General features: G+C 53.0%; 4 protein-coding genes across 4 annotated transcripts; 2 read left to right on the top strand and 2 right to left on the bottom strand.

Moving 5' to 3' along the window:
- Positions 1–283: 283 nt before the first annotated feature.
- On the bottom strand, positions 284–1,681 carry UMAG_04106 (uncharacterized protein; the record flags this gene model as incomplete). Its single annotated transcript, XM_011392309.1, has 1 exon — positions 284–1,681. One exon carries the CDS (start codon positions 1,679–1,681, stop codon positions 284–286), a length of 1,398 nt encoding a protein of 465 aa, XP_011390611.1.
- An 896-nt stretch (positions 1,682–2,577) lies between these two features.
- On the top strand, positions 2,578–7,875 carry UMAG_04105 (uncharacterized protein; the record flags this gene model as incomplete). Its single annotated transcript, XM_011392308.1, has 1 exon — positions 2,578–7,875. The coding sequence occupies one exon, from the start codon at positions 2,578–2,580 to the stop codon at positions 7,873–7,875; it is 5,298 nt and encodes a 1,765-aa protein (XP_011390610.1).
- Positions 7,876–8,374: 499 nt separating this feature from the next.
- Positions 8,375–9,022, bottom strand: UMAG_04104 (uncharacterized protein; the record flags this gene model as incomplete). The annotated part of the gene is made up of 2 exons (XM_011392307.1): positions 8,375–8,727; positions 8,821–9,022. The coding sequence occupies 2 exons, from the start codon at positions 9,020–9,022 to the stop codon at positions 8,375–8,377; spliced, it is 555 nt and encodes a 184-aa protein (XP_011390609.1).
- Positions 9,023–9,642: 620 nt separating this feature from the next.
- On the top strand, positions 9,643–11,620 carry UMAG_11112 (uncharacterized protein; the record flags this gene model as incomplete). The annotated part of the gene is made up of 3 exons (XM_011392497.1): positions 9,643–10,516; positions 10,594–11,039; positions 11,141–11,620. The coding sequence occupies 3 exons, from the start codon at positions 9,643–9,645 to the stop codon at positions 11,618–11,620; spliced, it is 1,800 nt and encodes a 599-aa protein (XP_011390799.1).
- Positions 11,621–11,958: the final 338 nt, after the last annotated feature.

Raw genomic sequence — 11,958 nt, 5'->3', positions numbered from 1 at the left:
GGTTTTTGAGGCTCAGTGGTGGACTTGGCACATGGAGTTTTGAACAGACATACTGCAGGCTGCCAACACGAAAGAGACAGTCACGAGTCTCTTTGCGGCAGCTCCCAGACGGGAATGGTTTTCTTTGATGAACCGATCCACTGCTTGTTGCGTGTCATCTAGTTCGCGGCATTCCTGTTTTCAACGGATAACCAAGCTGAATCCATCAAAAGTTCTGTTATTCGGACCATGACGGAGCTAGGAAGTACAATGAAGAACTCGATAGCGTTCTTGCAAGAGGTGCTTATGCCAAACCGATCTCAACCAGGCCGATCTGACTTCTGCAGCTGATGAAGCGAATGACTCTAAGACCAGCCTTTTTTGCCAGAGCATCAAACTCGCATGGGGTCCTCTCGATGCCGTTGATGAGACCCATCATGTTCAGGTCACGCTGATGACTGAAGCGGGCAGGATAGCCATAATTTGCAGGAAGCGGCGTAGGAGCGGAGCGGAGGCGCGAGTCTCCTGTAGCGCAGACCATGAGCTGTTCTGCCAACAAGATGCGCGAACCTTGGCCGAGTGCAGGCTTGAGGTTCTTCAAGATCTCTATGCTCTCTTGATCGGCCCAGTCATGCAGCACATGACGCAGCAGGTAGATTTTCGCATTGTGGACCGGCTGCGGTTGGAAAAAGTCGTGCGGCTCGAGACGGCATCGAGATACAAGCTCGGGTGCCTGCTGGGTCCACACTTTGATTCCTTGCTCGACGACCGGCGGACGATCCTGAACGACAAAGCTGAGATTAGGGAAAGCTCGCGCTAGACTCATGCTCATCTGACCGACTCCTCCACCGACATCGACGACTAAAGCGTTCTGGCCCAGCCCCGCCCAGTCGTAGTCGGCCAAGATACCAGGTACTTCAACATCGCCTACTCCCAGCATAGCCAGGCCAAAGCGTTCGAGCTGCTCTCTAGGCTTGCCAGTCTTCTCATCGTGCTCCTCGAGCCATTCCCATCGAGGCTTGCGTCCATACACATCGGAGAACGCCGCATCGAGAATATCGTACGAGTCTCCTTTCGGAGTGCCCAATTGGTGGAAAAGAGCACCGGCTGCGTTGTATGGCTCCTCACCGTAGTGATGGATGTAAGCGTTAAGGCCAGGGTTGTCAACGAGGCAAGCAGAGATACGGTTGTTGGCGTACGTGTCCACGTCGACCTCTGCTAGCATGTGGTTGGCAGCGAGCAGACGCAAGACTCGAGCAAGCTTACGTGGCTCGACACCGGTGATTTTGCCAAGAGCCTCGGCAGAAAGACGTCCCTTGGGAGATCGTGCAATTAGATCCGGGATGCGATGCTTGATGGCAATATGGAATGCTCGAGCTTCAAAGAAGGAGCCGCACATCTGCAAACAACGGAGGCCAGGATCCTGCGTCACTTCGCCCAACATGCCCGCGGCGCCCAAGAGCGTCTGGGTGTTTTCGTAGATGTCATGCGACTCTACAGATCCACGAGAGCTGGACGAGGAGTGTTCTTGCCGTGCTTCAAGCTGCTGGTAATTCTCGAGGAGAGCAGAGCCACTCTGTTGGATAAGAGCAAGAAGCTGACGCAAGCTCTTAGCTCTCTCTGCAAAGCTTTCGCCGACCACTTTCGAAGCGGTGGTCAAGACAGGCGCACCATCTGGATTGCTGTTGAGGCAAGAAGCCATCCTCAAAGAAAGAGGCTAGTTTTCAGGAAAACAAGGGATGTAGACGAATGCTTGGAGCACGACTTCTCGCCTGGAAGAAAGCGGAGCTTTATCAACCAACGGAGCAATGCTCGCTGCTCGTCCAGCGCGATTTCACAAATCAGACACTTTTGTGCTTCACATCAAGGATGCTTCCCAATGCACACGGTCCTCACTATGAGCCGAGTGAGCCAGTCAGCAGATGACTTGCAGTCGGTCAAGCTTAGAGAGATACAAGGAAACCTTTACCTCCCTCGGCGCCCCTCACCTCGTGCCTCACCTCACCTCACCTTAGCCCCAGACTTTTTTATTTTTATTTTTTTTATTAATAATTATTTTTACCCGGCGTCATCAATCGTGAATCAGATCAGGGTAGATACCGTACCGTAAGCAAAGGTGAGGAGAGTCAATCGTGATTGTAGCTTGGCTGGCCTGGTACCACGGTAGGACTAGATGGATTTACATTCGTGAGTATCTGGGATGCTCGGTGACGCTGGCGGAACCGATGTAGTCACGAGTGGACCGCCGTTTGAGATTCGCGCTGTTCGACAGCAAGCCCAAAGCGAGCGCTCTTTTGGCGACACTGGTAGGCTGTTGTCGTGTGTACGTACCCTTATGCTCGAGCTCACAGCACAGTGTATCGAGATCAGAGAACGTGCCCGGTGTGGAAAGGGCGCTTATCGGCGCTGGAAGTTGGACAAAGCAAAGCTCTTGCTACTGGTTTTCCGTCGACACGGGTCCGTATTCGTTCGTTGTCAGGGTCGGTTCGCCTCGTCGGGCTGAGTAAGAGCCTGGAGCTTTATAAAACAAACTACTGGTCGTCCTCGTTCGCTTACTCTCCGGTAAACCAGCGTTAGCCACATTGGTAATCTATCGGCATGTCAAGTCAAAGTTTTGCTATCGTCGGTCACTCTTGCCGCTTTCCCGGAGGAGCTGATTCTCCGTCGGCATTTTGGAGCCTCTTGATGGCGGGAGCTCAAGCGATCGACGAGATCCCGGAACGGTGCTTTGACATCAAACAGTTCTACACCGAGTCCCAAGAGCGCGGCCGGGATTATCGACGCATGGGTGTACGCAATGCAGCCGTGATAGACGATGCAGATACGTTCGATGCTGCGTTTTTCGGCATGAGCAAGCGTGAAGCTCGCGTAATGGACCCCCAGCAACGCAAGCTACTAGAAGTGGCGCATGAAGCTGTTGAAGCTTCGGGCTACTGCAACACGTCTCATCTAGTCAGCAATGCGCCAGAGACTTTTGGTGTATATGTGGCTGCAGCTACCGACGATTACATTGCCAATCTCGAGTGTCAAGAGGTTGACGTCTTCTATTCGCCTGCCACGTTGCGCGCCTTTATGGCTGGTCGGATTTCGCACCATTTCGGCTGGTCGGGTCCCAGCATCGTGGTGGATACTGCGTGCTCTTCGTCGCTCGTAGCTCTTCACATGGCTTGTCGCGCTATTCAGACGGGCGACTGTCGAGCTGCTCTGGTGGCCGGAGTCAACATTATTTCAAGTCCGCTCACCATGCTGGGACTTTGGAGGGGCCACTTTCTCAGCCCAGACGGAAAGTGCAAGACCTACGATGCATCAGCAGATGGCTACGGTAGGGCGGAAGGCGTTGCCGCTTTCGTTGTCAAGAAGCTCCAAGACGCTGTCCATGATCAAGACTGCATCGAGGCAGTCATTTGTGGAACAGCTCTCAACCAATCTGGACTTGCCGTATCTATCACACATCCGCACGTTGAAACCCAGCACGCACTCTTTAAAAAGCTCCACCAGGATACGCGCATCTCCCCGGATCAGGTCGGCTACGTCGAGATGCACGGAACAGGAACCAAAGCTGGCGATCGTTGCGAGATGGCCAGTGTGACCAGCTTATACGGTTCTACGAGCAACCAGCCAGCTGCCTCGGGCGTCACTGCGGGACGTCGCGTGCCGTTGATGGTCGGCAGTGTCAAGGCAAACGTCGGTCACGCTGAAGCGGCAGCGGGCTTTGCTGGACTTTGCAAGCTTCTGGGTATGCTCAAGCACTTTCAGATTCCTCCCCAGGTTAGTCTCAAGACTTTGAACCCGGAACTGCGAGCACTGGTCGAAACTCACAAGGTGCAAATCCCTACAAGTGCGACCGAATGGCCTCGACCTCCAAACGGAGCCCCACGAGTCGCGCTACTCAACTCTTTTGGAGCTGCTGGCTCCAATGCTAGCGCAATCCTGATGGAGCACGTTACTGTCCCGCCTTCGTCTTCGACTCTTAGAGCCAGAGAAAATGCGCATGCAGATTCGCTGTTCTGCCTGTCTGCCCGCACGTCCCATGGTATGCACAAGCTGATTTGCGACTATCTTGTCTGGATCCGTGCCTCTAGAAATGCTTGCAACGATGAACTGGGATCCAGGCTATGCTACTCGACTTGCGCGAGGCGCATTCACCACCCGCACTACCGATTGGCTTTCTCGGTTCCCGGCGCCAATTTGGACATGATCGAAGGCAAGCTTGCTTCAGCCTTGGATCGGTTCGATGCGGGCGAAAAGCTCGAGCGAATCGGTAAAGCGTCAGCACCCGTGGTCGGTCTCCTCTCCACACACCTGGACATTTCCAGCTTTGCCCGCCAGAGGCTTTGGTCAGATAAGCTCTTCAAACGATTTTGGGATGAAACGGTTCAGGCTCTTCCCACTAGCCAGACTCAGTACATCTCTGATCTGCTCTGCTCGTCCTCAAGGCGTGAGAAGAAAGCTCTCTCACTCGTAAGAAATATCGCCACGCTCAAGACTTGGAGCGCATGGAGTGTTGACAACCTGCGCATCGCAGCCCCCACACATGAGAGCCAACTCGCATGGAAAGTGTACACAGGTGCTATCCCATTGCAGGACGCGCTGGAGCAAAGCATGAACATCGAGGCTAGCGTCTCCGACCTTGCTCTAGCACCGCTCTACAAGCTGAAAACCGCCGAAATAGACACCGACTTGCAGATTTCGAGACCAAAGAGTATCGTCATTCTCACAGACAACAAAGTCGGTCTGATCGCAAAGCTCGACACGCAAGAAGCACTTGACCAGGCTTTCGACCAACTAGAATCAATGTCCATGTGGGAAATTCTGGCAGCGCTGTATACTTACGGAGCCCAAATCGATTTCGAACAGCTCCTAGCTATCGCAGGTCAGCAAGTCTCACCTCTATCCGATTTGCCGCTCCATTCGTTTGCAAAGGACCGCTACTGGGTGTCCTACCAGGCCAAGGTGGCACAGGCTGCATTACAGAAGCAGCAAATCCAGACGAATGGTGCTTCCGCCGAGACGTTGGTCGCAGCAGCAGCAAGTGCCCACGGTCAAGCTAGCCCATCTACGGAAACCGCAAAAAAGCGCTATCAAGTCGAGGCTTGTCAGATACACTCTGTGCGCGAACAAGGTATTTCAGCTTATGTCTTGCCTGTCCGTGAAGTCAAGGACGAGATACTGGGTCACAAGGTCGCAGGAGTTGGGATGTGCCCGGCTTCTGTCTACCACGAGATGATGCTGGCATCCGCCGAGAAGCACCTGAATGCCTGTAGCGAAACAGCACACTCCAATCCGAACATCTTGGAGCTGGCCGACGTCCATTATTCGGCGCCTCTCCGGTACGACGAAGCGAATCCAGGCTCGATCATCTGCCAGCTGAAACGAATCACTGAGCTCGAAAACGATCGAGGGATGGTATACTCAGTGACGATCTTGTCCTCTTGTTTATCGTGCAGCGGCAAGAATCAAGTTACCAGCCACGCGTCGGCGTCTCTTGCTGTGAAACCGATGGGCGCCGACTCGACAATCGATGTCGCGAGAATCGTAACACCATCTCCACCGGTGCTTTCCACTGCACAGAAGGATCTATACGCTACATTTGCTGACAGAGTGGTAGATTATTCCGACTTGTACCAGACAATTGCAAGTCTTCGGACGACAAAGGATGCTACGAATGGCGAAGCAACTCTCACCGATCAGGCGAAAGAGCGGATCCACAAGCAGATGTGGTCTGGAGAGTATGTTCTCAGTCCGATCCTGCAAGACACGCTTCTCCACGCATGCGGCTACATGGCGCACACATCACCGCAGTATCAGAGCAATGTCGTCTTTATCGCTCAAAGTGTTGGAAAGGTGCGATATCTTGACATGGCCAGCAAGCATGACTCGGTCCAGCAGATCGCAGTAGAGCTACAGTGGGATGCTAGGACGTCATCGTTTTTGGCGAGTGCTCAGGCTCTTTCGCTGAACGGCAGAGTCATCGTCTCGGTCGATAAGATCCGTTTCAAGAAGCTCTCCAAGCGGTCTTTCTTTTCAGTGTTGAACGGATCAACCTGCATCAGTGCTGCACATGTCGCTCCCATGCCTGCAGAGGCGGTGTGCCGAAGCGCAGCGGAACGCAACAGTTCAGACACCAACACTTCAGACACGATCGCAAGTCCACATGCGAAGAAGGTATCTGGCCGGCCTACAAACATGCTCCCAAAGATCATCAGCACAATTGCACTCGCGACGGGCATCAACGAGAATAGCATAGATCCCAAAAGCACTCTCGAAGAGCTCGGTGTAGATTCGCTGCTCTTCATCGAACTCATCTCGTACCTCAACAAGAGCGTTGGTAAGCAGTTTGCCGCAAGATTCGAAGAGATCGGAATCGACTCCGGATTGACCATTGCAGATCTCGCCCAACTCGCCAGCTCAGACGATGGCCTTGGAGCAAAGGATCGAGACACTGACGTTGTGCAAAGCGCATCACCGACACCGCTGGTCGAGGCATTTGACAGCAGCTCAGCGGCAGCTATGGAGTATCCTGGCATTCCTCAGAAGGAAGTTGTTACTCAAAATAGCAAAGCTGCAGAAGTTCAAGCTGCCGAAGTTTTGGCCAGGATCCTTGGCACGTCAACAGCTGGGCTGGCCGATCAGCACGGCGCAACCCTCGAAGAACTAGGATTGGACTCTCTTGGCATTCTTGAGCTCGTACAGGCCCTTCGTACAGAATTTGGGACAGCACAGCTCGACGTTGACTTAATTTCGAACGACGTCACTTTCCAGGAGTACTTGAGCGCTGTTTGCCCGCCAAAGCCAGAGAAAGCAGCTCAAGAGTCGATAAGAGACGCTGATATTTCAGTGAAGGCCACTGCGCACGCTCAGACCAGCACGCTGCGCCCTGTAGTCGAAGGCGGGAAGAAGGCGATCACACTCGACCAGAACCACAAGCCTACTGTGCCGATCTCGACCGCAGCAGACAGCTGGCACAGCATCTCGAGCACCGACGCACAGTTCCTGCGCAAAGCGCTTCGCATGGAGCAGAATCCGGTACGTATCCGTGTTGGCAACAGTTCAGGAGCAGCACCGCTGTTCCTCTGCGCCGATGGCTCCGGGATCGCAACTACAACATGCTCACTTCCTGCGGATCAGACTCGGGACATCTGGATCCTGCACCATGAGCGCATGTGGGATCCGTCGGCTGGCTCCTTGGACATTGTCGAGCATGCCTCAATGCTGGCGGATAGGATTGATTCGGTCTATCGAGACGGTGGCTTGATCATGGGCGGTTGGTCGTTCGGAGGTGTACTGGCATGGGAAGTTGGCTACCAGCTCAAGGACCGATCCGGCTCGGAGCGTGTTCTAGGCACCGTGGCCATCGATTCGCCATGTCCTTTGGATCACACACCCCTGGACGCTACGATCATTGCTTCGCTCATGCCTCAGACGCGCTCCACGCCAAATGGAGTCGACGATCGCAGTCACTCGGACAAGGTCGATCGTCTTTCTGGGCTGACGCGCCAGCTCATCAAAGCGTCCTTCCTTCGTTCTGGTGCTGCCATGGTCGGCTATGCCAAGCGCGCTAAGCTTGACGCGAATACGGCGCTCGGATCCGTCCTAGAGTCGAACAAATCGACCAACGGTACTGCCACCTTGGACTTGTGCCTGCTTCGAAGTCGAGAATCCTACTGGACTTGCAACCTCAGCGAGAGCGACTTTGAAAGACACGGCTGGCTTCTCAAACGCAACTGCTATGGTGGCGAGCAGCAGAACTATGCTACGTTGGGATGGGATCACATCGGACAATTGACCATGTGCTGCGAGATTGCAGGCAACCACTTTACGCCTTTTGCAAAGCGCAATGTAGCCAGTCTTTCGACCGAGCTGGAGAAGGTGTGTTCTTTCTTGGCCGGGCCATAGCACTGAAGCATCGCTTCCTCGCTCGGCTGTTACGTAGTTTCGCAACATCTGTACCAAGTCATATGTACATAGAGAAGAGATTCAAAGGCTCCTTGACGAGCAAGCAAGCGTTGAACATTGAACCTGTTGAACTTCGTTTGAACATTAGGTGCAGATTGCGAAGCCACTATCACAGTAGAAACGATCGAGCCAATGTTGCCTGACAGACGTCGAAACAAGCCTTTGGAGGCTGCCTGGGCAGTTGGGTCGCCTGCTGCTACTACTGACAAGCTCAGCAATGACTTCGGAAACCGCATACTCCAATAGCTATGCACTCTGGATCTGAAGGCACTGTCTCATCAGGCCTGGTCTGCTGTGAGCTCTTGTCCACTGTTTCGGATTCACCGAGAAAGAATGCCTTTGCAAGCGCAAATCATACCATCTTTCAGCTGAATGCACTCTTCACGACTGCTTCTTGTTCGCAATAGATTGATATTGAAATGGACCACGTTGAGTTGCTTCAATAGCCACTGGCATCAATGAGTACTGGATGGTAGTTGAGTGAGACCCAAACGAGGCCCTGGTCGTCGGGCGAACGGTAGAACTCGAGGAAAGTGAGGTTAGCAGCCACCTTTCCTGCTGCAGAGTTGTTGGGTAGAGGCAAGGTGTAGTTGTACGCGTTGAAGCGACGATCATTACGAAGTGATTCAGAAGTGCCGTTCTGGAAATCGTTGGGTGGCAAATTGGCCAAAGCAGGCAGACCACCAAAACGCTGATAGCCAGACGAGATATTACCCACGCCAGGCGCAGAGAGACCGTTGGTTGTGGTAAGCAGGTAAAGCTCCAATCGTGTGCTTTCGAATCCTTCCGCAGCTGTTGTCCGTTGAGAACAGATTTCGATCGTCATAACCGTCAGACGGATCATCATCGAGCAATCGTAGCTTAATCACCAGAGCAGAGACTTACCGACACCATTGTAGAAAATGTGGATATTGGAACCGTCTGCTCTCAAGATGGCATTGGCAGCAGGCGCAGAAACCGTTCCAGCAGTGGGCAAAAATTCCGGGTTTTGCGTCTGAGCAGCACAATGGTGGCAGAGAGCCATCATGACAAGCACCAATAGCATGATCGCTTTCTTCACGCTGCTATGAATGTGTGAGCCAATCATAGTATCGTTGAGGGCTGTACAAGTTCGAGTAAGGAGAACGTCAGCCGAAGAGGTAGAGGCAGCAGAAGTTTCAAGGATTCGTGATTGCTGCGTCCGCCTATGTAATACTCTTTGAGCCGCATCTACCCGCGATTGGAAAAGCTCTCACCTGGAAACTATCAGAAAGGACAAAGTACGAACGGCACGCTTCACTTGCAAGCCGTTCGTGATTGTGACCGACCGAGTTCAGCGACGATGGCGACCCAGGGTAAAACGACGAGCTAGCTTCATTACAAGAGCTGCGTTTACGCTTCGTGATTCGCCGTTACCCGGCGTTAAATCTTTTTTAAGCATTTTTTTAAAGAGTCTTTGCCTGGTGAGTCACTAATGGGGCAGCTTGGCATACGGTACTTCGTACGGCGTCGGTCTGCTTCGGGACGTCTGTAGGGCCATGACAGCTGTTTACTAGTAGCTATGGTGTAAATCCTCATAGAAAGTCGTGGCGAGCGTTCCGGAGATCAACGCAACGACGAGAAGCGTTAAAAGGGTGATATTGCAACCTACACTTTGATATCTTTCTGAAATTCAGCATAGATACCTTACATACACGGCGCTGACCTAGACATCTGAGCTTCTTCAAGATGGCTTCAAGCAGCTCTGCGACTTCTTACAAGCATCTTTGGCGCATGCTGTTGCTCGTGGGACTTGCCACGATTGCCAGTGTGCACGCAGTAGCGGTGAAGCACCTGACGTCGGATTACATTATCGTCGGAGGCGGGATTTCTGGACTGGTAGTCGCCTCGCGACTTTCAGAGGATCCAAGCATCACTGTGACGGTGATTGAAGCTGGCGATGATCCCAGGGGCTCTACCAACGTCAGCGTCCCTGGTTTCGTGACCAGACTGAGCGGAGGCCAATACGATTGGAACCTTACCACCACTCCCCAGCAACATGCGAAGCAGCGCAGCATCGTATACCAGCAAGGTTTTGGCCTGGGTGGTGGAAGCAGTGTCAACTTCATGGCCTACTCGCGTGGTGCTCCATCCGTCTTCGATCAGTGGGCTTCTCAGCTCAATGACACGGCTTGGTCCTGGTCGAACATGGTCAGATACTTTGATAAGTCGGTGCACTTCAACCCGCTAGACACCGACGTTGCTGTTTCTCCATATGATGCAAGCGTTTACGTCAACACGACGGGGCCCGTACAAGTCTCGTATCCGCACAATCAAGAGAGATTTGCAAGCTACTTTGTCGCCGCTTTCCAGAATAGCACAAACGGTGGACCTTCATTTCCGCTGATCGATTTCAATGCAGGAAGCTCAATCGGTGTCGCCTATCATACAATGACGATTGATCCTAGCAACAGCACCAGATCTTCGGCTGCAACAGCCCACATGCCCTTCCTCGAGAGCCGCAAGAATGTCCGTATCCTTACACGAACACGGGCCGACAAGATTCGCATTCGCTCCAAAATGCGAATCGCCGACGGTGTCTGGGTAACCGACCTTGTTTCCAGTGAGTCTTGCAAACCTGTTGTGATAGCCAAAGAGTGAAGTATTGACATTCGTTTCTCAAACATTGTTTGAAACCAGAGAACAAGGTCTTGTTGAAAGCTCGGCGAGAAGTAATCTTGGCAGCCGGGGCGGTACAGACACCGAAATTGCTCATGCTATCTGGTATTGGACCAGCTCGGCACCTGGCAAAGCACGGAATCAAAACTATCTTGAACTCGCCCGCCGTAGGATCGCATGCAATTGATCACGTCTTTCCCGTATTTACCTACCGGGTTAGAGATAACATCACCACCACTGCTCAGTGGCTGAACGAAACCTACCTTGAAGAGCTGCAGAATGACTACAGGCGCAACAAAGGCGAGCTCACTTCGGATCTGGGCGGCTCACAAGCTGCCGAGCGAGTGCCCGACCACTTGCTCGAAGCCTGGAATGCTACGTACCACCAGCAATTGCCGAAAGACCAAAACCACTTGCAGTACCTGTTTAACACTGCGCTATTTGCTAACCCATCCAATACCGAAAATGTAAGTGCGAGCAGAGCGTTGTGGCAGCAAAGACGATGGCGATCAGCTCACCCAGCTCACCAAACTTTTCTTGATCTTTATACTGCTCGTCGATGAGGCAGCTTGTGACTGTGATCCCTGTGTTAACCACGCCCGAGTCACGAGGAAGCGTTCGACTCAATTCAAGCTGTCCCGAAGAGCTTCCTCTGGTGAACCCAAACTATCTGTCGTCCACTGCGGATCTCAACATCTTGCGATGGGGCTTCAAGAGGCTGCGTGCAGCCATGCTTTCCGACTCACTAGCCAGCATTCTCGTGGATGAAAATTCGCCTGGTCTCGACATCCAGACCGACGACCAAATTGATGAGGCCATTTATCAATCCTTGGCTACCATCCACCACATTTGCGGTACTGCACGCATGGCAAGCACACGCGAGCAGGGCGTGGTCGACACAAACCTCAACGTGTTCAACGTTGATGGACTGCGCATTGTCGATGCTAGCGTGTTCCCCGAAATCCCCACCACGCAGATTCAGTCCGCTGTCTATGCGGTTGCTGAACGCGCTGCGCATCTCATTCGCTCTTCTCATTATCATCATTGAGTCGTGGATATGACTTGCAGTTTTACTCTGTACACAAATGCGCACTTGGTTCAGACCTCCTTTCGCTCCGAATGTTGTCCAATAAAGTCTTCTCTTGACACCGTTGATCGGTGCAACAATCTTTGACGTGGCGCGGCATCATGATGTTTGTGTTGGAGACCTGAGCGGCGTATTGGCTCGCACCAGGCGGGCCATCGCTAAGAGCATCGGTGTATCGATCTGTGAAGCCTGCGGACGAGGAGGTGCGGACCAGAGCCACGCCTGCATGTAACGTTTCGTTCTCTACAGGAGAGGCGCACCAACCAAAAGACTCAAATACTCGCGTTCTCTTTCGTAGA

This window comes from Mycosarcoma maydis, chromosome 12 (genome assembly GCF_000328475.2).
Source record: "Mycosarcoma maydis chromosome 12, whole genome shotgun sequence".
In the NCBI taxonomy this organism is placed as follows: domain Eukaryota; kingdom Fungi; phylum Basidiomycota; class Ustilaginomycetes; order Ustilaginales; genus Mycosarcoma; species Mycosarcoma maydis.
Note: the sequence above shows the minus strand (reverse complement) of the source record. Positions and strands in the feature narration are given on the sequence as shown.